The sequence below is a fragment of the Bos javanicus genome, chromosome 6 (genome assembly GCF_032452875.1).
Source record: "Bos javanicus breed banteng chromosome 6, ARS-OSU_banteng_1.0, whole genome shotgun sequence".
Lineage (NCBI taxonomy): Eukaryota > Metazoa > Chordata > Mammalia > Artiodactyla > Bovidae > Bos > Bos javanicus.
The window spans coordinates 102,713,911-102,739,968 of NC_083873.1; the positions used below are offsets into that span (position 1 = coordinate 102,713,911).

General features: G+C 41.3%; 1 protein-coding gene across 1 annotated transcript in view; it reads right to left on the reverse strand.

Moving 5' to 3' along the window:
- The window catches only part of SPARCL1 (SPARC like 1), a 52,235-nt gene that overhangs the window by 21,539 nt on the left and 4,638 nt on the right, over positions 1-26,058 (reverse strand). The window contains exon 2 of the mRNA XM_061420765.1: positions 882-945. Within this exon, the coding sequence (XP_061276749.1) occupies positions 882-935 (54 nt within the window). The 5' untranslated portion in view covers positions 936-945. The remainder of the gene's footprint in view (positions 1-881; positions 946-26,058) is intronic.

A 26,058-nucleotide genomic window follows, 5' to 3' on the forward strand; every position in this document is an offset into this window, starting at 1 on the left:
TGGTGAGCTTCCACAGGAGAATTTATTTCTTCCTTTTCTCTTTGGTTTTGGGCTAATAGACTGTTAGCAAACAGTTTCACTTATATTTATATTTGTAGAGACTGATAGTTCTTGAAGAAATTTATTTTGAAAAAGTGCCTTATTTCATTTTTTTTTTAATGTTATTTATTTATTTGGCTGCTCTGGGTCTTAGTTGTAGCATGTGGGATCTAGCTCCCTGACCAGGGATCGAACCTGGGCCCCCTGCACTGGGAGCTCAGAGTCTTAGCCACTGGACCACCAGGGAAGTCCCCTTATTTCATTTTTACTAGTCATTCATTCCCTGCATGGGAAAAATAAAATGATTAAAATTAAAAAAGAATTTTAAACTATTATATAAGAACACTTTTATTTACTTATTTATTTTTTGGTTGGGGCTGTCCTTGATCTGGAGAAGGCAATGGCACCCCACTCCAGTACTTTTGCCTGGAAAATCCCATGGACGGAGGAACCTGGTGGGCAGCAGTCCATGGGGTTGCTGAGTCAGACACGACTGAGCGACTTGACTTTCACTTCACACTTTTATGCACTGGAGAAAGAAATGGCAACCCACTCCAGTGTTCTTGCCTGGAGAATCCCAGGGATGGGGGAGCCTGGTGGGCTGCCGTCTATGGGGTCGCACAGAGTCGGACACGACTGAAGCGACTTAGCAGCAGCAGCAGCAGTCCTTGATCTGTTTATTTCTTACCAGTTTAGGGCTTTATAAAATCAAGTGATATGATTAACACATTACTAAGTAAATAGCACAAGCTCAAGAACATTTTTTTTTTTTTAATGGAGGATTCCTAAACTGAATGTCAGGAGGGAGAGAATTAAGTAACAACAGAGGAAAGGACAGTTACCGGAATAGCACCTGCAGTTCCCAAAATGCATAGGAAAAAAACCACAGTCTTCATTGTTCTAGACCTGTAAATCAAGAAGATAATTAACAGTCATGGGTAAAAGTTTCTTTGTAAGAAGTTAAAAGATATTCTTCTTAACAAATACTGAGCTTGATACTGTCCTTTGTGTTTAAAGGCACTTGTCTTTGTGGATTAACGTGTCTGAAAAGACAGATTCATGGCAGTTTTTACCCAGTCGTGTCCCAGTGAGACTGCTCCTGGATTTTTTGGCCCAGCTGTGTTTGGCAGAACTTGTCTCTGTTGTTGACTGTGCTTCCTTAATTGGAGGCGTATGCAGATCTTGGTCTGAAGGTTTGTAAGTGTTCACAATGAATGTAAAAGTCACAAAGTGAAGTAATACAGTGTGTTAGGTTTGGATTCAACAAACTGCTTCTTGGTATTGGAGAAACTCACGCATTCAGTGCAGAGTTTTAGAAATGGGAGATGACTGTCTTAGATGATTTTTCTTACAATCATAGTTTTATATATAAATGCATCCCTAGAGCTTAAATAATACTTTGATGTTTTAAGGAAAGGGAGCAGTTTCTTCTGTTAGTTACTCATATTTTAAAATAAATGCTTAAGTGAGTATTTAAAAATGTATTAATATTAAACATTATCCAACTGATTTAATACTATATCAGCTATCACTTCACACACACACGCATGCACACAACATACATGGACACATATACACAATATTCTTCTCCTTTTCCCCCCTCTTCCTAAAGTAACTGTATCACAATTCCTGTTTAAATCATTATTTAACATTATGACAATGTAAATATTCTTCACAACTGAGCCAAATAGTAATTTCTTGTGTTGAATCATTTTAAAATTTATTTTCTTGGACAATATTTTGCTTTTGTCTGGATCTAGAAACTGACTCCTTTTTAAAAATAATTTCTCAGGTACCCATCACTTACTCTTCCCAAATTTTCAAAGGCAGGTGAAGCTATTAAAATCTTAATCTAGAGTTTAATATTCACACACTCATTCCATCAGTATTTATCAAATTTATGGAACTCTAGTCATCTCACACGCTAGTAGAATAATGCTCGAAATTCTCCAAGCCAGGCTTCAGCAGTACATGAACCATGAACTTCCAGATATTCAAGCTGGTTTTAGAAAAGGCAGAGGAACCAGAGATCAAATTGCCAACATCTGCTGGATCATCGAAAAAGCAAGAGAGTTCCAGAAAAACATCTATTTCTGCCTTATTGACTATGCCAAAGCCTTTGACTGTGTGCATCACAATAAACTGTGGAAAATTCTGAAAGAGATGGGAATACCAGACCATCTGACCTGCCTCTTGAGAAACCTATATGCAGGTCAGGAAGCAACAGTTAGAACTGGACATGGAACAACAGACTGGTTCCAAATAGGAAAAGGAGTATGTCAAGGCTGTATGTTGTCACCCTGCTTATTTAACTTATATGCAGAGTACATCATGAGAAACGCTGGGCTGGAGGAAGCACAAGGTGGAATCAAGATTGCCGGGAGAAATATCAATAAGCTCAGATATGCAGATGACACCACCCTTATGGCAGAAAGTGAAGAAGAACTAAAAAGCCTCTTGATGAAAGTGAAAGAGGAGAGTGAAAAAGTTGGCTTAAAGCTCAATATTCAGAAAATGAAGATCATGGCTTCCGGTCCCATCACTTCATGGGAAATAGATGGGGAAACAGTGGAAACAGTGTCAGACTTTATATTTTTGGGCTCCAAAATCACTGCAGACGGTGATTGCAGCCATGAAATTAAAAGACGCTTACTCCATGGGAGGAAAGTTATGACCAACCTAGATAGCATATTCAAAAGCAGAGACATCACTTTGCCAACAAAGTTCTGTCTAGTCAAGGCTATGGTTTTTCCAGTGGTCATGTATGTGAAGAAAGCTGAGCGTTGAAGAATTGATGCTTTTGAACTGTGGTGTTGGAGAAGACTCTTGAGAGTCCCTTGGACTGCAAGGAGATCCAGCCAGTCCATTCTGAAGGAGATTAGTCCTGGGTGTTCATTGGAAGGACTGATGCTGAAGCTGAAACTCCAGTACTTTGGCCACCTCATGTGAAGAGTTGACTCATTAGAAAAGACCCTGATGCTGGGAGAGATTGGGGGCAGGAGGAGAAGGGGATGACAGAGGATGAGAAGGCTGGATGGCATCACTGACTCGATGGACATGGGTTTGGGTGGACTCTGGGAGTTGGTGATGGACAGGGAGGCCTGGCATGCTGTGATTCATGGGGTCGCAGAGAGTCAGACACAACTGAGCGACTGAACTGAACTGAATCATTTATGTTTTAGATCAGCATATTATTTTTCTACTGTTTTACAAAACTGTTAAAATATACAATAGTATAGTTTAGCACAGGGTGTCTCTATCTTGGCACAATTACCATTTGGGGCGGGATGATTCTTAGTGGTGGAGGCTGTCCTGTGTGTTGTAGGATGTTTGCAGCCTTGCTGACTTCTTCTACCCACTACATGTCAGTAGCAGGTCCCCTAATCCCCACACGTTATGGCAATCAACAATATTTCTAGACATTGCCAAGTCACCCTGGAGGGCAAACTCACCTGATTTGGAACTACTGGCTTAGTAGAAGGAACATGGTTCTTTGGGATTAGAAACACACATGGTTGAACGTGAACCCACACTTGCCATCCACGGAATCTTTGGCAAATTACTTAACCCTCTGAGCCTCAGATTCCTCATCTGAAAATGGGGATAACACCTGTGATGGTTAATTTTATTTTATTTAAAAATTTTTTTATTTTGTATTGTTATATATCCAATTAACAATGTTGTGACAAATTCAGGTGGACAGCAAAGGGACTCAGCCATATACATGCATGTATCCATTCTTCCCCAAACTCTCTTCCATCCACACTGCCACATAACACTGAGCAGAGTTCCCGGTGCTATACAGTAGGTCTTTGTTGGCTATGTGATGGTTAATTTTATGTGACAACTTGACTGGCCTGTGGGATGCCCAGGTGTCTGGTTAAACATTATTTCTAGGTGCATCTGTGAATGTGTTTCTGAAGAGATTAGCATTTGACTCAGTCATCTGCATAAAGCTGATTGCCTTTTAGTGTGGGTGGACTTCATCCAATCTGGTGAGGACCTGCATAGAACAAAACGATGGAATAAGTGAGAATTTGCTCCCTCAGCCTCACCGTTTGAGCGGGAACACTGGTCTGGATGGATGCTCTCTGGATGGAACATATACTCATCAGGGCCCCTGGTGCTCAGGCCTTCAGACCAGAGCTGCAGAGTTAACCGGAATCACCATGCTTACTGGGTCTCCAGCTTGCGAAGGCAAATCACAGAACTTTACCAGTGTCTATAATTGAATGAGCCAATTTCTTACACTCAATCATTCTCTCTGTACACATAAACATATATATCCGCCCCACCAACCCTGGAGAACCCTAGTACAACATCTAATTCAGTTCTGTGAAGATTGTTGGTAGGAGGTGGGAGGGAGGCTCAATGGGGAGGGGACTGTGTATACCTATGGCTGATTCATGTTGACGTATGTCAGAAACCAACACAGTATTGTGATTATCCTTCAATTAAAAAGAAAGAAAAGCAGAAGAAATAGTATTTGTAAAAATGCCTGATGCCTAAGAAGTAATTGATTCATCTTTTTGCTTTTTTCATCTTCCGTAAAAGTCAAATAGCAATTCTTGGACAACAGTGTAGAGCCTCAGAAAATAATATAATCTAAGTTTTGCCATGAGGTCAGAAGAATTTTCCAGTGGAACATATAAAGTCCTTTTGCCCACACATTGACCAAAGCTCCCTTTAACTCCAGGAGTCTTTCCTACGTTCATCACAAGTAACGATGGAATTGGGCTAAGAGACTGTTAACCACTCTTCTTTAAAATGGTAGCAACACAAAAGCAGAATCAATCAGCAAGAATATTGTGGGTTTTAAGGCTAATTTCCATCTGATTTTAGTTTTAATAGCACTGCTGCTAAGTCGCTTTAGTCGTGTCTGACTCTGTGCGACCCCATAGACAGCAGCCCACCAGGCTCCTCTGTCCCTGGGATTCTCCAGGCAAGAACACTGGAGTGAGTTGCCATTTAATAGCACTATGTATAGGTAATTACATTTGAGAACACATTTCCCTTTGATTTGATCACAGGATCTTACAAATTCCCTTCACTTTCTCAAATCGAATGAAACCAAATGAGTAAAAAAGAAATATGTGTGCAGTTGGCCAGAGCCTGCATTACTCAATCACTCTTTTATCCATTTATTGAGCACTTACTAGACTCTGCCTAAGCACAGGGCCACCTTGTTCCTGTCTGAAGAGTTACAAAGGAGGGTATCAAGTAAATCAATGATTTAGTATAATGTGATGAGTGTATACATAATGCAGTGGAAATACAGATAAGAAGCATTTACAATTAGGTAGTTATAATGCTAACATTGATTTCCCAGGTGTCGCTAAGTGGTAAAGACCCCACCTGCCAATGCAAGAGACATAAGAGACATGGGTTTGATCCCTGGGTTGGGAAGATCCCCCAGAGAAGGAAATGGCACCCGACTCCAGTATTCTTGCCTGGAGAATCCCATGGACAGAGGAGCCTGGCAGGCTATACAGAGTCAGACAAGACTAAAGTGACTTAGCACACACACACACACACACATACACTGCTAACATTTACTGAGTCTTAAGGGCTTAAATTTTAGGTACCGTTCTAAGGGTTTTGCACATACTAACTCTTTGAATCTTTTAAATGATTCTACCAGCTAACACTTGATTTTCATCATTTTATTAGTAAGGAAATTAAGGGTAAGTAACATGTTCAAGGTTACTCAGCTAAGTGGCAGAACCAATGTTTGACACCTAGGAATTTGCTTTTGTGTCTGTGTTCTTAACCATTACACTCTACTGCTCCTGTATAGAAAAGGCTTTTAGAAGAGGAAGTTTTTGACCTGAGATTTGAAAAATCAGTCAGTACTCGTTAGCTGTATGAAAGACAGAAGGGCAATCTGAGGATGCAAACAGCGTGGGTGACGGTCCAGAGTCATAAGACAGTGTAGGTTTGTGTTTCTAGGGTGTTAGTGGGTGAAGCAGAGGGAGATAAGGCTCCAAACAAGGCAAGTCTTTGTGTGTTAAACTAGGAATTTTAAATTCCAGCTGAAAAACTATGGGGCCTCAATGACTGATTGTAAGTGGGGGAGTGATATAATCACATCTGAATGTTAGAAAGGATCCTTGGTACAATGATGTGTGGGACAGATGAGTAGAAAGACTTACCAGGAGGAAATTGCAATATCAAGATGAGAGATGGTCAGAGCCTTAAATTTTGCCTTTGGTCTTAAGAATGGAAAACAATCCAGCTTGTCGTGATTCATGAAAGCCAGTTGCTAACTTTCCAGGAATTTTGTGAGCTGGCTATTAAACAAAGCCATCATTGAAAATTAAATTATATACACTTATAATTTAATTATGTTAAAACAAAAGAAATACTCAAAAGTCACCCCTTTATACTTATTTTTACTACCTTACCACGTATTCTCTTAAGGTATTTATGCCTGTTGTATCTGTAGGTGGAAATACTATATAATGTGTGGTAATGCACTTCTCTTCCCAAGTCTGTTCAGTGATGGGAGGGACTTCCCTGGTGGTCTAGTGGCTAAGATTCTGCTCCCAATGCAGGGGCCGGGGTTTGATCCCTGGTCAGGTAACTAGATCCCACATGCCTCCCCTAAGAGTTCACATGCCACAACTAAAGATCCTGTGTGCCACAAAAAAGACTGAAGATCCCACACATCACAACTAAGACTCAGCGCAGCCAAATCAATCAATCAATCATCATAATAATAAAAAGATAGCTGGCTATGAAAGGAAGGAGAGTAAGATGATAGCTAGAGGGGAAAGTGCAGTCACAGGAAATGTTTATTTGTATTCTAATATGCTGATCCATATCTCAGGAGGCACTAGTGGTAAAGAACCTGCCTGCCAATGCAGGAGATTTAAGAGTCACAGGTTTGATCCCTGGGTCAGGAAGATCCCCTGGAGGAGGGCATGGCTACCCACTCCAGTATTCTTGCCTGGAGAATCCCATGGATGGAGGAGATTGGGGGGCTACAGTCCATAAGGTCACAAAGAGTCAGACACCTACGTGGTCATCCAAGCATTTTCTCTGCGGAGGGGAAGGCATAAGTAACGAATGAGAAGGTAGATGGGAAGACGGGAGCTGTGGTAAACACGACGACCTCCAGTGAACCGCACCTCCTGGGTTACATACACTGCGATTTTGCCCCTGGCCTTGTGACTACCTTGGTCAATGAGACATCAGCCAGTATGATGACAGCAGAGGCCTGGGAAGCACTTACACGGTGGGATTTGTCGTCCTGTGGAAGCCATCTGCCATGATGTAAAAAAGCCTGGACTGGAGGCCAGTCCAGACTGCTGACCGGTAAGTGGCCTCATGAAAAAGAACCTGGAGGATGAGAGCCTGTGGGAGGTTCAGCCCCAGCAGAGCTCCCAGCTGGCTGAAGCCTCCTGAGTGACTCCAGACAAAGTCAACAGAGGAACGACCCAGGTGAGCTCAGGACGGATTGCGGAGTCATGTGCAAATAAGGGGACTGGGTTGAAGCCATTTGATTTTGCGGTGGATTGTTATGCAGTAATAGATAATGAAAATGGGGGAAAAACAGAGAAGCTGCCTCAGTCAATGGGAAGGCAGTATTGCTCAGTGATTAAAAGCATAGGCTCTGAAAGGGGACTTTCTGGGCTTTAGTACTTAATTTGTTTAATCTTGGGTAAATTATTGAGCTTTTTTGAAGCCTCAGTTCTTTATCTGTTAAGTGATGATGGAGATTAAGTAAGATGATAAAATGTCAGTAAGCCCTTGATACATATTTGCTCGGTAACGACAGAGGATGAGATGGTTGGATGGCATCACCGACTCAATGGACATGAATTTGGGTGAACTCCGGGAGTTGGTGATGGACAAGGAGGCCTGGCGTGCTTCAGTCCATGGGGTCACAAAAAGTTGGACACGACTGAGCAACTGAACTGAACTGAAGCCTTTGATACTACTTAGAAGAGGAGAGAGTCTTTGTTCTTCCAGACAAAAGGGAGGAAAGCTTAATTGTAGGGATCCGTTGAGGTGAGGCCCCTAGAAATATCAGTTCATTAAGTTGGATGTATTTACACCTTCCTCACATTTATATAGCATTTCATAGCATGTAAAATATTTTCTTGCATACTGTCTCATTTTATCCAATAAGGAAAGGAGAAGAGATAATATTTAACTATAAAGAAACAGAAGCTTGGGGATTCCCTGGTGGTCCAATGGTTAGGACTCTGCACTTCCACTGCAGGGGGCATGGTTTCCATCATTGGTTGGGAAACGAACATCCCACATGCAGCATGGTGTGACCAAAAAAAAAAAAAAAAAGAAACAGAAGCTTGAATTATCTAACTTATTTGGCTATATATATATCCCTGGTGTCTCAAATGGTAAAGAATTTGCCTGCAATTCTGGAGATCCGGGTTCAATCCCTGGATCAGCAAGATTCCCTGGAGAAGGGAATGGCAACCCACTCCAGTATTCTTGTCGGGAGAGTCCCAAGGACAGAGGAACCTGGTGGGCTGCAGTCCGTGGGTCACAAAGAATCAGACACGACTGTGTGACTGAGCACACATGTAAAGGCTTAAGTGGTGAGTAAGGACTAGAACATGGCACTCTGGACTCCAAGTCCAGGGTTCTCTCATGGTTTCACAGAACAGGCTGCAGAATAGAAATCCAAAGTCTGGCTTTGGGCCCTGGCTCTGCCAAGTACTAAATACTACTTTGAGCAAATTATTGAAACTCACCAAATTTCATCTACAGAATGGGAATTACAAATCCAGTGTCAAAGGGCACCATTGAGGCGGGGAAGCTCTTTGTGAACTCGAAACATACATGTGTAAATGAGTATTATTTCTATTGCTCTGTCTGGTGCTTGTCATCAAGATTATAATTATAGGGACCACTTCCCTGACGTCCATGGGCTGAGTCCATGCTCCCAATACAGAGGGCCTGGTTTAATCCATGGTCGGGGAACTAAGATCTCATATGTCTCAACTAAGTCCCAGAGCCACAGCTATGGAGTTCGTGCACTGCAATAAAGGTCCAGCAAGAGAGAGAAAAAAAATCCCATAATAATAGTATCATTATAGCCATTATGTCTTATATTTAGAGTGAAAGTGAAAGTCGCTCAAGTAGTATCTGACTCTTTGAGATCCCATGGACTAAAGAGTCCATGGAATTCTCCAGGCCAGAATACTGAAGTGGGTAGCTATTCCCTTCTCCAGGGGATCTTCCCAACCCAGGGATCAAACCCAGGTCTCCCACATTGTGGGTGGATTCTTTACCAGTTGAGCCACAAAGGAAGCCCAAGAATACTGAAGTGGGTAGCCTGTCCCTTCTCCAGGGAATTTTTCCAACCCAGGAATCAAACTGAGGTCTCCAACATTGCAGGTGGATTCTTTACCAGCTGAGCTATCAGGGAAGCCCTATATTTAGTGTGGTATAAGAGAAATCAGCCTTCAGTGTTCCTTACTTTTTCTCCTCCCTCTTTTCAAGTCTTCTTCCCCTTGTGGATTTCAAGCTGCCCAGGAGTCCTAATTCCAGAATATGTTCACATTTAGTTCTCTTAGTAAAACCAGATCACTTGCCTTATATTCCACACATTTAAATTCTAGTTTTGCACATACATCTAATCCATAGGTAGGAGATAAAATTTGCAAGTCAGTGTCTTTCTAGTCTTAGTTAAGAGCTATTTTCACATTTGCCTTATCTCAAATGAACTATAGAATGCTGAGAATCTTGGCATAGCTGTGGAGAAGACATTTGAAGACAGGATGAGTTTGTTGTATCAGCTTCAGTGGTCAGCTGTGCAGGCTTTTGGGGAGTCAACCCCAACCTTTCTTGCATGGTTCCTGATTCTTTACTGTGTCCCAGGATGGAACTATTTTTTAGGGGTCTCTGTTTATTTCCACATGAAATTAAAAATAAAATTTAAAGGAAGACTATGGTTATGTCATTTAGAATGATCCAAGCAGGAAAGCACCTTAAGTTTTAATTGTAAAGCAGATGCCTGTGTTGTATTTTTAAAGACAGAGCTTTGTGGAATAGCCCCGTATCTAGAAAGGACTTCCCTAGTGGCTCAGATGGTAAAGTGTCTGCCTACAATGTGGGAGACCTGGGTTTGATCCCTGGGTTGGGGAGATCCTCCGGAGAAGGAAATGGCAACCCACTCCAGTACTCTTGCTTGGAAAGTCCCATGGATGAAGCCTGGTAGGCTATGGTCCATGGGGTTGCAAAGAGTCGGACACGACTAAGCGATTTGACTTCACTTCACCAGTATCTAGAAGGCAAAAGGCCTCGAGTTCCCCTGCTGTGTTCCTCTTTGTCCTTCAGACTAGTCACGGGGCATTTTTGTCTCACTGAGCTAATTGTATTTGCGACATACTGATCAAAAACAATCTCACAGCCTTTTGCTTCTTATTTTAAGAACTGAACAAATGTACTGATTTGTGTAAATAAGACAGAGTGGAGAACTTTTCTGGGAAATGAGAAATTTTTTAAAACAACTGTAAGGCTGGAGACTACAGAAGGTTTAATTAGCTGATGCTTGCAAAATACTTTGAAAATGAAACCCATGATGATCTTGCTAAGTATGATGAATACCATTTATTCCTGGGTAAGGAAAAAGTCATATATTTTGAGACATTCAAATTTGGTGTGCACTCTACAGAATACAAATTGTTATTTTTGCAGAAAGAGCAAATAAAACTCTGTATAAAAAATGCAGAAGTGAGAAAAAATTTTGAATATAGAGTTATTATTCTTGAAGACTTAAATAATCAGTGTTTATATGAAGTTAGATAAATGTTATTTTGCCCAAATGTATGAAATTATTCAAAGGCAGCAGCATAGCTGAAAGTAAGGAGCCCTGGAATTTAAGCATAGTATGGAATTGGAAGATCTAAGTCTAGACCTGAACTATATAAATTTTTAAAAACATTTATTTAAAACAAACAAACAAACAAATTTTATTTATTTTTTTGGCTGTGCTGGGTCTTAGTTGCGACATGTGGGATCTAGTTCCCTGACCAGGGATTGAACCTGGGACCCCAGCATTGGGAGAGCAGTGTCTTAGCCACTGGACCACTAGGTAAGTCCCCTGACCTGAACTATATACTTTTTACTAGGCAAGAGACTTTGGTCAAGTCACTGTCTTCTTCATCTACAAACCAGGAAAAACGATAGTAGTTTTCCTATTTATCTCTTAGGGTTGTTTTGAGACTCAAATGTGATCAAATAGGCATTTGACAATTTTACTAACTATAAAAATGAAAAAAGATATCATTTCATTGAAATATTCATAAGGATAAAGATGGCTTAATAACTGTAATAAGTAATAATTCACAGAAACTTTAATTCATCCTTTTACTTGGAGTTCTTAAATTATTATCATTATTTTTTCTTGGCTGTGCCACCTGACTTGCAGGACCTTAGCTTTCCAACCAAGGATTGAACTTAGGCTCTTTGCAGTGAAAGCATGGAGTCCTAATCACTGCACCACCAGGGAATTCCCTTAAGTTATTATTTTCTTCCCTTTGTCCCATTTTTTCCCGCTGTGGGAATACAGAGGTTAAAGATGAGAGATGGTAGGGAAATTCAAGGAGAGCCTTTTTCATCTCTTAGAAACAAAGTGTCTTATTACCAAATTTGTAAGAGAACTCATCTGGGGTTTTACAAGATGACTACTAGACTACTAGACTGTTTTATAGGCTTTTTGCAGAAGCCCAGGATTTGAAATTTTAAATGCCTGGAGGTCTTCTACTGGCTGGCTCATAGACCACCAAAACAAATATACATATGAAACATTGATATGGCAGAAACAGGTCTTCCATTAAAAACTAAATACCCACTAAGGTCAACTCTATTCTAATTCATGTGAGTAGTTGTCTTGAGACAATTTCTAACATTTTTCATTTAATATGTATAAACATATAGTATAGTAATGATGACTGTAAATTTTTTTGCTGCATCTTCCATTGAGAAGTGAAGTCAAATTCTCCTCTCCTTGAATCTGGACTGGCTTTAGTGACTTACTTGACCAAATGATTGAAGTGGAAGTGATGTCCTGGGACTTTGGAGGTTAGCTCATAAGAAGCCTTGGAATTTTGACCTGAATCTCTCAGAACGTTTTGCTTTGGGAGTTCCAAACCATTTTGTGAGAGACTGTCACCCTACTGTAGACACTGTTCAATGATTCCTGCTGACCCCAGCTTTCAAAGTTTGCAAAGGCACAGTGTGTCTGAGTGGAGCCACTGTGGACCCTGCAGAGCGGCTCACCTGCCAACTCAGTATCCCTGAGTGACATGCCCAGACTCCTGACCCACAAAATCTTGAGAAATTGTGCAATAAGTGTTATTTGAAAGTCACATTTGTAAGAAGCAATGAAGAATTGGCATGGGCATTAAATATCTTGAGTGAAATATTCTTTAGAAGTAGAATCACATATTCAACAATGTATTATTTTATTGAAAAAAATAGGTTCTCATTCTTGGCTGGTTAATATAGTAACTGATGCAATGGCTTATCTTTTTTGAGATTTTACTATGTGCCAGGTGCTATTGTAAATATTTCACCCATGCATCATTCATGTATTCTCACTTGTCACCTCACTTCTGCTTCAGTTTCCATTCATTCACCCATCCATTCAAGGAGAGCTTCCTGCACATCTTTCTGACCACTGTGCCCAGTTGTGACTGAGGAGCATGAAAGCCAAAGGATGCAAGAATTTCCAAAGAGGCGGCTTTGACATTCTCAAGAATCTCTCTCTTTCTAGCTCAGAAGAAATTAGTACATTCTTTCCATCCTGTAATGCGTAATTGAGGGATTATTTCAACTATATTTAGAGGATCCCCACAGGCTTATCTTAGGCAAGACTGTGCAATAACCCTGTTTTGACATCTCTTCATCATTCCTTTCAGAGTTCCTTATCTTACTGTGCCATCCACCACTCACTAATCTCGTGTGTGCCTGCTCAGCCACTAAGTTATGTCTGACTCTGCGACCCCATGGACTGTAGCCTGCTAGGCTCCTCTTTCCATGGGATTTTCCAGGCAAGAATACTGGAGTGGATTGTCACTTCTTCCTCCAGGGGATGTCCCAACCCAAGGATTGAACCTGCATCTCCTGCATTGGCAGGTGGATTCTTTAAACATGGAGCAACCTCGGTCTCACTTCATAGCTTCATATGGGATGGACCCTTGGAGGCAGTGCTCTGTTTTCCTCCTGAGGCATTTGACAGTCCTCTGGAAAATCGCCACCCCTCCCTGCCCTGGGATGTAGGGAAGAAATGACTTGGGCCATATTTATTTTTCTTTCCTCAAATCATATTCTGATATTTGTCAATTTCCTCTTTCTCTGTGAATGTGGGGGTTTCTCATACGTTACATTTATTCATTCCTCTCCCTTTTCTTGCATATCATTTGAAGCACAGACTTCTGAGTATGGTCAGAGGTGGATGTGCCACAAAGCCAAGAAGCTCAAATTCTAGGGCTCCCTACTTGTGCAGGCTTCTTACAAAACCCTATGCCTACTTTCAATTTTTCTATTTTTAAAAAAGAAGGGCCCACACGTTGTGTCAACTTCTGGTTCACAAGTTCTGAATCCACTCCTGAGTATGGCTCACCTGAAGGCCTGTGGCACTTGTCAATAACAGAATTAATATCTAAGTGATTTGCTTCCTAGGGCTAGTAGCATGATGAGTCACCTTTCAAAGCCGACCTAGCCCCTGAAGTGATCAGTTACATTAGTCCTATTCTTTGCCTGCCTTTAGTTCCTCTCTCAACCCCCTAATTTATTTTGTTCTCAACCTCCTTGGAATGTCTTTTCTCTCAACGCCAGGTTCTTAGCTTTCTCCTTTGACTGCTCTTATTTGAATTTTCCTTATTAGTTAAACTCTACCAGCACATAAAACCTCTTTGGATTCAATGGAAATTGTCTCTGCTCTTTTGTTAACAGAGTAAGTCGGTTGTTGAGTTCAGCTAGTTGGGAAAAAAATTTCAAGTGCTTTCGGCTCCGTGAATGTACCAAGACTCATTCACTGGGGTTGTTCTTTTCCAGGATTAAGAAAAACAGCAAGTCATACCTAAGAACAGTTCCAAGTAACCTCATTCTCATGGTGTTGGGGAACAATGATGGGCTTTGAGGAGTAGTTTTGAGAACTGCTAATGAAAGCACTCACTCCAAGCAGAAGTCCCTTCAGAATTCAGTTCATGGTCGCAGTGGCTTGTCACGTGGCCAACATGCTGAATCAGAGAACAACTGCCCACCCCGTGGTGCTACGTTACTCCTTATCTGCCTTCTGTGAAAGCTGCAGATACAATAAACCCTAATGGATTTCGTGGCTGGGGTTTGGGGAGTTCTTTGAAAATAGGGTGAAAACCCTAGGCTTATTTATGCTGTCAGAGGGGATGTTCCAGAAAATTCTTTCAAGCAAGGAGAAGACACAGCTGGTCTACAGCTGTGCATTCTGCTTTTCCCACATTGGGAAGAGATTTTGTTCTTCTGAACATCCACACATCTTAGATTCATTCCACACCCACTCTCCAGCATTCTTTGTCCTGAGCTGCCCCAGGGCCTGTGTGAACTGCATCAGCAGGTTTTCTTGCATGATGGTTTCTGTTGGGTTCAGCCAATGGGGTGCATTGTCAGGAGAGATTGGAGGGAAGGAGGAGAGTAAATCAGGGAATATATATTCTCAGCATCCTCTTGGTGACTATGTCCCTCACCTGAAGATCAGTGTCCCTCTCCACACAGCATTTTCTGAGTTCAAAAAGTCTTCCTCTCCCTGCTTCATACAAGTTTAGCTCTTACTAGTCTATTCCTACAACCCCTGTGACTTCGCTATGCTCTGCTCACTCCTTTGTAAATCACCCCTTGATTTCACTCTTCTCAAATTCCCTGGACCTGCTGAAAAATCTCATGGGCAGAGGAACCTGAAGGGCTACAGTCCACGGGGTCGCAGAGAGTCAGACACGACTGAAACACACTCAAGTCCACAAATTCAGTTTTCCTTCCTGGATCCATCATTTCCTTGCTGGGACTTTAAACCACACAGTCTTTGATTCAAATTTAGGATTCGTGGGTTTAAATATAATTCAGATCCACTGCCAACAAAACTTCCTCCTGCTCCCCTGTCCTGCCCTGTTTCAAGTCTTTCTATAGTAGCTATAAGGACACACTCAGAATCCTAGAGTTGGTATACAGATTATTAGGATGAAGACATTTGAAATTCAATAGAAGCAAAAAGAAACCTTCTCAGAGCTTCCCTTGCTTAACTACAAACAGAAAATTTGAGAAGTGAGAACTGTCATATAAATTCCCTCTTCAGTGTGGCTTCTACTCCCAGAAGAGAGACCGAGTGAATCTACCATAAGATCTACTCCCCTTCAAGGGAGTTCTATGACTTTGAGGGAGACCAAAAAACCACTTGTATCTTTATAGACAAGTATCACAAACTCTTATCTCATTTGTTCTAAAAACTATTTGTCTTTCCTAAAGAAACCTTTTTGCTTTTCCAATGGAAGCTGTTTCTCTCCCTTTTCTTTCTCCCACTGTGTTAGGTAGGTAAGCCTTTAACAGCTTAAGGAAAAAGCAGAGACATTACTTTACCAACAAAGGTCTGTCAAAGCTATGGTTTTTCTAGTAGTCATGTATGGATGTGAGAGTTGGACTATAAAGAAGGCTGAATGCCCAAGAATTGATGCTTTTGAACTGTGGTGCTGGAGAAGACTCTTGGGAGTCCCTTGGACTGCAAGGAGATCCAGCCAGTCCATCCTAAAGGTGATCAGTCCTGAGTGTTCATTGGAAGGACTGATGCTGAAACTGAAACTCCAATACTTTGGCCACCTGATGCAAAGAACTGACTCATTGGAAAAGACCCTGATGCTGGGAAAGATTGAAGGCAGGAGGAGAAGGGGACGACAGAGGATGAGATGGTTGGATGTCATCACTAACTCAATGGACATGAGTCTGAGTAAATTCTAGGAGTTGGTGATGGACAGGGAAGGCTGGTGTGCTGCAGTCCATGGGGTTGCAAACAGTTGTACTCGACTGAGTGACTGAACTGAACTGAACTGAACCTTTGTTGGCTTTTCTATATGTGGGAATAACCCTTTTCTCCTATTAATCTGTATTTGGTCAGTTTAATTTGCAGACCGCAATTACTTAACATAAGAGGGTGAGGAAAAATTTTTTCTCCCTTACATATCTTAGCAAGTGCACATATTTCTTTTTAAATGGAACATATCAGTCCTTATCTTTGGAGACAATAAAAAAATTACAAGATATTACATGTGATTAGCACTCAGTTAAAATGATTTCACACAGGATTTGAAGGTGTTATAGAATAGAAGAATTTTAGAAAGAAATATGGGCAATTAGCTCTGGGAGTGTTTTGAGTTGGAATGTGGCATTTTTCACTTTACTCTTCCATTTCCCTTTTCATGCAGTCTCTAGAATGTCCTGACACCAGGATTAATCTGGAGACTTGGGAAGTAAATGAGTCTCTTTGTTCTTTTCCTTTCCCACACCAAAGGAAACACAACTCATTAGCTTAGGCTGACTGAACATTTCTAAAAAACACTGGTTTTAGATGATTAGTCCCAGAATGGGTAGAAATTTGCCCAATCAAGAGTAATCTACTTAGCCAAATTAAAACAAAATTGTATCTTGGATGAAAAATACTGCACAAGGGAATCTGTTGTTAATTGTTTTTGGACAATGGCTATTTTGGGTTTCATGGCACTGATATGTACACACCGCATTCAATAACTGGCTATGGATCTCTAGAGATATTAACCCCTCTAACAAGATGCTGGGAAGCGTGAGGTGAGTTGGCCACCTCCAGCCATGACCACAACGTCAGACCTTACTGTGGCCACCATCTAAACACAGGATTTGGGAAAGATAAAACAACAAAAATTAAATTTAGAGGCAGCATGGGCTGGAATTTTGTGTGTCACCTTTTGAGAAAGAAAAGAATTTAATCATATCCAGATCTCAGGCCGTGGTAATCTCCAACTTTTTACCCAGGTTATTTTTCAAATTATAAGAAAACATTTATTTTTGAAATCAATCACTTTGCATTGTTTTCCTATCACAGGAAGACATCAATCATCTGTTTTTATAGGTGAGATGATGCTGGTACTTTCTACCTCTCTGTCCCCCTATACTTATCTAAAAAGATACTGATGCAAGACCACTGGGAATGCCAAGGTCTATGCCAAAAGCTCTAAGCTCTTGGTTTAAAACAAAAGCTTCCCGTAGTTTTCTCTGCCTATATTTTAGAAATCATTGAAATGTCGTCCTAGAAAGAGCTTAATCTATATCCCCTTAAAAGCCTGCTGTTATGTGTGCTGGAACTGGGAAGCAGGGAAGAAAAAGAGAAGGAAAGAAGACACTCGGGGTTCGGCATCTGTATTTTGTCCCTTGTGAATTCCAACAGAATGCTTTGTCGATTTAGAGTTAGCTCAAAGTTGTTTGGTCCCCAATAAAAGGCTGCAAAGTCTACTGAACAAATGGTTTGAGAGTTAAAAATGATTCCACTGTGCTAAGGCAGCATGAGGGACTTTCCTGGTCAAGTATCCACCTGCCAATGCGGGAGACATAGGTTTGATCCCAGGGTCAGGAAAATCCCCTGGAGAAGGAAATGGCAACCCACTCCAGTATTCTTATCTGGGAAACCCCACGGACAGAGCATCCTGGAGGGTTACAGTCCATGGCGTCACAAAGAGTCGGACACAACTTAGTGAATAAACAGCAACAGCAATAGAGGCAGTATGAAGACTTGACCAATCATGACGCCTTGAAACCAGCTACAGGTTTTCTTTGATCCATGATCAAGATCAGTTCTGACTTCTGTAGATTTTAGGTCATCTTCCCTCAGTGTCTCTATCATTTTATATAGATAATTAGGTAACTCAACTTGAATCAAGTAAAAATACATTACTTTGGGGGCTATTGAGGGTCACTCTGGATATTGGATTCTTATCTTTGTTTATTTACTTTTATTAGCTCTTTGGTCATAGCAGTGTTATGAAACTATGGTAAACTTTGTGCTGTGCTTGGTCTTTCAATTGTGTCTGATTCTTTGTGATCCCATGGATGGTAGCCCGCCAGGTTCCTCTGTCCTTGGAGATTCTCCAGGCAAGAATAATGGAATGTGTTGCATGCCCTGCTCCAGGGGATCTTCCCAACCCAGGGATTAAACCCAGGCTTCTCACAGATGGTTTATTTACTGTCTGAGTCACCAGGGAAGTCCAAGAATACTGGAGTGGGTAGCCTATCCCTTCTCTAGGGAAGCTTCCCTACCCAGGAATCGAACCAGAGTCTCCTGCATTGCAGGTGGATTCTTTACCAGCTGAGCTACCCAGGAAGCCCATGGTAAACTTTACCCTATTATATAACAGAACAGAACAAAACAAAAGCATTTATGTGTTCTTGTTCTGCTCATATGCAATTAAAAACTTATGAGTTGAGCTTCCCTGGTGGCTCAGTGGTAAAGAATCCACCTGCCAGAGCAGGATACATGAATTCAATCCTTGGTCTGGGAAGACCCCTCATCCCTTGAAGCAACTAAGCCCATGAGCTACAACTATTGAGCCTGTGCTCTAGAGCCCGGGAGCTGCAACTACTGAAGCCCACACACCCTAGAGCCTGTGCCCTGCAACAAGAGAACCCACCGCAATGGGAAGCCCACACACTGCAACAAAGACCTGTCAGAGCCAAAAGTAAATAAATAAATAAGTGACCCCTTGAAAAAAACTTCCTGATGTTCAAGCTGGTTTTAGAAAAGGCAGAGGAACCAGAGATCAAATTGCCAACATCCGCTGGATCATGGAAAAAGCAAGAGAGTTCCAGAAAAACATCTATTTCTGCTTTCTTGACTATGCAAAAGCCTTTGACTGTGTGCATCACAATAAACTGTGGAAAATTTGAAAGAGATGGGAATATCAGATCACCTGACCTGCCTCTTGAGAAATCTGTATGCAGGTCAGGAAGCAACAGTTAGAACTGGACATGGAACAACAGACTGGTTCCAAATAGGAAAAGGAGTATGTCAAGGCTGTATGTTGTCACCCTGCTTATGTAACTTATATGCAGAGTACATCATGAGAAATGCTGGACTGGAAGAAACACAAGCTGGAATCAAGATTGCCGGGAGAAATATCAATAAGCTCAGATATGCAGATGACACCACCCTTATGGCAGAAAGTGAAGACGAACTAAAAAGTCTCTTGATGAAAATGAAAGAGGAGAGTGAAAAAGTTGGCTTAAAGCTCAACATTCAGAAAACGAAGATCATGGCATCCGGTCCCATCAATTCATGGGAAATAGGGATGGGGAAACAGTGTCAGACTTTATATTTTTGGGCTCCAAAATCACTGCAGATGCTGACTGCAGCCATGAAATTAAAAGATGCTTACTCCTTGGAAGGAAAGTTATGACCAACCTAGATAGCATATTCAAAAGCAGAGACATTACTTTGCCAACAAGGTCCATCTAGTCAAGGTTATGGTTTTTCCTGTGGTCATGTATGGATGTGAGAGTTGGACTGTGAAGAAGGCTGAGCACCGAAGAATTGATGCTTTTGAACTGTGGTATTGGAGAAGACTCTTGAGAGTCCCTTGGACTGCAAGGAGATCCAACCAGTCCATTCTGAAGGAGATCAGCCCTGGGATTTCTTTGGAAGGAATGATGCTAAAGCTGAAACTCCAGTACTTTGGCCACCTCATGCGAAGAGTTGACTCATTGGAAAAGACTCTGATGCTGGGAGGGATTGGGGGCAGGAGGAGAAGGGGACGACAGAGGATGAGATGGCTGGATGGCATCACTGACTCGATGGACATGAGTCTGAGTGAACTCTGGGAGTTGGTGATAGACAGGGAGGCCTGGTGTGCTGCGATTCATGGGGTTGCAAAGAGTTGGACACGACTTAGTGACTGAACTGAACTGAACTGAACTGAAAAAAAAACTTGCAAGTTGATTGGATGCTCCTTCTAAAAATATTGCCCATTTTGGGGGCTAGGCTGCAAATCTGGGTCTTACACTTATTCGGTGGACTAGAGTGATTATGTGGTAGCAATAATGATGTGATTGGAATGTGGTTGGTAGTTTCATTGTTTCAACAATTACAGACTTTTGCCAGGTATTTGTGAAATATGTGTTTCCATAAATGACTATCTTGAGAAATGTCTTATTTATCTCAATTACGTTTTAGGATTTTGGGGTGACCCTTCTTCAAGCAGCATGGCGGTTTCTCATTATCCTCAAGGGAATGATTTGGCTGAAAGGGTGGCACTGGGCATTAAAGATGTTAGGAAAAGGACTTCTCCAGTGGTCCATCCATTGGTTAAGACTCTGAACTCCCAATGCAGGGAGTCCGGGTTCTATCTCTCGTCAGGGAACTAGATCCCAAATGCGGCAACTAAGACCTGGAGCAGCCAAATAAAGAAATGAAAATAAATAAATGTTAAAAAAGATGTCAGGAAAAAATTATAGAAAGATATTGACTATAAACTCACCGTTTTTTTTTCTTGTTGGACATGACATTCCACATTCAAAAAGAGAAGTCGTTTTGCAGAATCAAGAATGTGCACATGGAGGATTTGCTTTGCTCAAGTAATGGATCCTTGAGACAGGAGTTTAGAAACTCCTGGGATCAAATAAGAACATAGTTTTCCTTCTTATGGGAATGGGAGTAGTAATAGAATGACCATTGTTCCTAAACAAGGCAGGTCAAGGTCACTGCAACCTTTCTGCATAGTTGCTTAAGAGAAAAGACTGGACATAGACACATCCTCAAGTCTGAAACAGCTTTGTTGAGTTTCCTTTTGTATCTAAAGGATTAGCTTTCACGGTGGGAGAGGTTGTAATTGGATTTCACCATGAAAGGAGATTGTAATTAGATTTCTCAGCAGGTCTATGAGTTCTGTCACTGGAAAAAAACAGCAAAGGGTCTGAATAATCTTCCCTCTAGCTAGAAGGGTAGTCCAGCCAAGCCTGCAGAGACTGGTCTGAAAGGAACGGGTAGAATGGGCCATGTGAGTGTCAGCCACCCTTGACCTCTGACAGAGTAATCTCAGCTCTGGTCTCCAAGACTAAGTGTGCGGTCCTTCAGGTTGAGGGTAGAAAGCAGTGCAAGTGATAGCTAAATATTGCTTGGCATTTGGTAGGAAACATAGGACGTTCCTCCGAGTGAAGCCCTCTGACTCTTGGTCTCTCTGTCTCTGGGTTTCCTAAAATTTCTACTTCTTAGAGAAGGCAAGGGCACCTAAAGTTTGGCATATTCTAGAATTTGGCATTCTCCATCTAGATTTAGACAGAATTTACACAAACAGCCAGAAAACATTTTGGGCTCTGTGGTTCATTTTGAGTTCTTATTTGTATTGGTTCCATTTCAGTTTCCATAATATTTTCTAGAAATTTAAATTGGAATAGGATTGGGTCAGAGTAGGTATTGTATTTGATTTATTTTCAGTTCCTATAGATTTTTTAAAAAAAGAACATGAGTTTAAATTTACATTTTAAATGTCACATTTTATTTTTAAAGTCCTGCTTGTTGCCTTGCCATATAAATCTACTAACTCCAACCATCTATCTCCATGGGGTACTCCAAATCTTTCTGTATCTCTTCTCTCTTCTTATCTCCCTGCTCTTTCTTTTTCTCCTAAGCGTTGACAAGCTGTCTGACCACTGAACTGGAATGGAAACATGGCCTTCCATGCCTTTAAAGTTAGGAACGGGCTTGGAGTCTACTCTTTTCCATCTCTTGTGTTGGCTATGTCGACTCCTTGGAAATCTTAGTTCTGTTATCCTTTCGAGATTTTGTAATTGAATTCTCATGTTGACTCGAGATCCTCAGGCAGCCAGTATATACTCTACCATTGTTGGTTCCTTCATTGGCCGCCTCCGCCAAACTTATAAGTCCTACTCCTTCTCTTTGAGACCTAGGAAACTTCCTTTACCATTTTCGGTTTTCAAGGCAGATGATGACTACTTGATCTGATCATCTTGCCTCATCGGAAGTAAGAAGAACTGAACGCGACATAACATATGCCCTAGAAAAAGGAGAGGTTTGCACTGAGCGTTTGCCCTGTTACTTTACTTTTCTTCTTACTGTTAGAATCTTGTTTCCCGGCATATGTATGTCCATACTTCCAAATAAGGCCAGGTATCTTTGGTGAAGTTTGTTTATATCAGGGGAAGACTGTAGGCTGCTATTTTTAGTAATTATTACAGCTATGGAAAAATTTCCCTTCAAGGAAATGGAGTGAACAAAATGATTATTATAGATATTTCATAATCAGACTAAAACAGAACATTCTCCTCCATCCTGCCTTTACACATAGCCAAGTTATCAGAGAGCAAATCCCTTAGTCACCTTTTGGCTAAGGTATACATGTTGTTACCTGATCCAGAGTTAATTCTGTTGCTTCAGGGCTTTTAAAGTATTAGTGAATCTCTTGGGAGAGCTCTGTATCTGGGTGTTACAGTAATCTGAAGGATTAAGAAAGATGGCTTTCTATTTCGAGATCTCTGCTGAATCATCATTTGATATCAAAGTGTTTCAGACCTTCCAGTGTATGATACACTCAGACTCACAGATGCAGACATTTCTAAGGCTCTGACCTTCACCTGCCTGTCATCTTGACTAATTGAACCTACATCACTTTGCCGACAAAGGTCCATATATTTAAATCTATGGTTTTTCCAGTAGTCATATACAGATGTAAGAATTGGACCTTAAAGAAAGCTGAGCACTGAAGAATTGATGCTTTCAAAATGTGGTGCTGGAGAAGACTCTTGAGAATCCCTTGGACTGCAAGGAGATCAAACCAGTCAATCCTAAAGGTAATCAACCCTGAATATTCATTGGAAGGACTGGTGCTGAAGCTGAAGCTCCAATATTTTGGCCACCTAATGCGAAGAGTAGACTCTTTGGAAAAGACCCTGATGCTGGGAAAGATTGAGGACAGGAGGAGAAAAGGGCGACAGAGGATGAGATGATTGGATATCATCGACTTATCAACTCAAAGAACGTGAGTTTGAGCAAGCTCTGGGAGACGGTGAAGGACAGGGAAGCATGGCATTGTGCAGTCCATGGGTCACAAAGAGTTGGACATGACCGAGCAACTGAACAAAAACAACAACTATGGGATTCTAGGCAGGGATAGATACAGTTCATACCCATTGGATCTTCAGTTCTAACCAGAATTGAATATTAATCATGACTCAAGCAGAGGATAAATACTTTAAGTGCTTAGGGAAAGGGTGTTATGGGGACCTGCTTAGGCTTCATGTCTCCCACTACCTTGTCCCTTCCCCCCAGAGGAGCTGGCCTTCTCTCTGTTCCTCAAATATCCCATGATCCCTCCTGCTACAGGGTCTTTGCACGAAGTATTGACACACTCAGAATTCTCTTGCCAGCACCACTTGCCCCAACCACCACTGCCCAGCACACACAGTTCTCATAGAGTTAATCTTTCTTTAGCCTTTGGATCAAGGGAAGCCATCACTGACCTTGAGTGGAGGTCAGGTTCCTTATATACTTTCTTAGAACAAAGGTGCTTTGCCTTCTTAACACTTAGTAATCAGCATATAATTATACACAATTCATGCTCCATATAATACAAACTCCCCCTGCCCCAAATCAAGCCGCAGAAAAGAGGGATTTGCAGAAAAGAGGGATTCTAGTACTTCTGATGTCTCCTACATGAAAGGTCATGATCTCAGTTATTTCATTTTCAACAACAAAGCACCATTTCAGGCAAACAGCCTGAAACGATCTCAAGCAAGGCTTATTTTTGATCTTAAGAAGGTCACCTGGGCAAGAAAAAAGGAGATGAAGATATTTAAGGCAGATTTGGTAATTATTCCTGAGGCATGACCATTTTTGCAAGTGTTGGAATCACACAGTTTTAGAAAACCACACTTTATAGACTCAGGTGGTTTTAAATAAGCCCTTTAAAGAGCACTGGAAAAAAGTCATATAGAAGGTCATTAAATGTAGAGATCATAACCAGAGGATGAGAATTTATGCCTGGGGCTCAAATCTGCAGACTCAGCAGATTTCTGAGAAATGACGTGCAGAAGATGGCTGATGCACGTTTCTCTTTAGATAATTACAGAGTCGATCCAGTGAACACAACGATGCTAAAGATGCACAGAGAGAGTTTTAACAATGTCGTTTCATGAAATAGGAGAATGGAAAAAATTATTTTTAGAAGCATAAAATATTTAAAATGATATGAGATTTAAAATAACGTATTTGTAACAATAGAGTAAGTGTCCTAGGTATACATTACAATATATTATCCATCTGTGCACTTAGGCTGGCCAAAGACTTTGGCTGAGGATCTTCTCATTAGAAAAATGAAGGTGACTTTTTGTTTGAGGTCACTTTAGTTCGGAGAAGGCAATGGCACCCCACTCCAGCACTCTTGCCTGGAGAGTCCCATGGACGGAGGAGCCTGGTGGGCTGCAGTCCATGGGGTCGCACAGAGTCGGACACGACTGAGCGACTTCACTTTCACTTTTCACTTTCATGCATTGGAGAAGGAAATGGCAACCCACTCCAGTGTTCTTGCCTGGAGAATCCCAGGGACGGGGGAGCCTGGTAGGCTGGCGTCTGTGGGGTTGCGCAGAGTTGGACACGACTGAAGTGACTTAGCAGCACTTTATGTTTGGGCAAAGATACTTTTTTAAAAAAAATTATCAAAATCTAGTTGATTTACAATTTTGTGTTAAGTTCTGCTGTACAGCAAAGTGATTCAATTATACACACACACACATATATATGTTCCTAACAAAAATATATATTTTTCCACTTTTTATTACTGCAATGATTTGATTAATACCTGTCTCCCTAACTACAGAGTAAGTGCTACAAGAACATAATCTTTCTCTGTTTGCACCTGTAGTATTCCAGGCATTTCACACAGAATTGTTGTTCATTCGCTCAGCTGTGTCCAACTCTTTGTGACCCCGTGGACTTCAGTATACCAGGCTTCCCTGTCCTTCACTATCTCCTGGAGTTTGCTCAAACTCACGCTCATTGATTTGGTGATGCCATTATATTAGTCATTTGAGACATAAGATAAAAATATTATTTGTTTCATGACCTGAAGAAATAAGTAATATTTCAACACTGAGGAAACTAAAATGGATTTTTTTTTTTTTTTTGGCTGCACCATGTGGCAACAGAATCTTAGTTCCCTGACCAGGGATCAAACCAGTGCCCTCTATGGTGGAAGCACAGAGTTTAACCACTGATCTGCCAGAAACTAAAAAAAAAAAAAGCATGTTAATGAAAGATAAGGTGCTTTGATATCTTTTGCCCTAGCATTAATTAAGATGAGAAGACTTTTTTTTACTCTTTATAAAGGTAAAAATCCTCAATTATTCCCTTTTATTCTCTTAAGACACTCAAGGGTTCGTGTTTATACAGTGACAATTCTGAGGCCTGTTTTCATTACAGTTTACTTACTGGGAAATTCAAGGTTCAAAAAGGTCATTCTTATCAGGGTTGGACCTAATGAGAAGAGTATTAAAAGAGCTACGACTTCTTGAGCACTTCCATCCATTGTTTCAGTGAACCCTAGAACAATCTATGAGTTAGCTGTTATTCCCACTTAAGACACAGGGGAAACTGAGGCTTGGGGGGCTTCACAGCCAACCTTTACCACTGGTCAGAATCTTTAATAAGAGTCTTACACACAGTAGCTCATGCAATTCCCATGACAAATTTATGACCACTATTATCTTTCTTTTATATATGGGAGGATGAGGTGAAGAGTGGAGACGATAAAAATCTAGAGAGTCTGAGTGCCAGGATTCCAGGAAACCTGCCCATGTATCCCCTTGATTGGTAACCACTTGCGTGAGCTCATGGTGAAGCTGGGAGGTGGTAGTGGGAACTCGGAAAATGGCTCTGTTGTGGGATGTGCAGCCTGTGCTAGAAAGTGAGGTCCTTGCTTTTTTTTCCTCCTTGGCCTTCCTGGTGGTTGCTCCCTGCACTCCACAGTACAATGGTCACCATTTAGT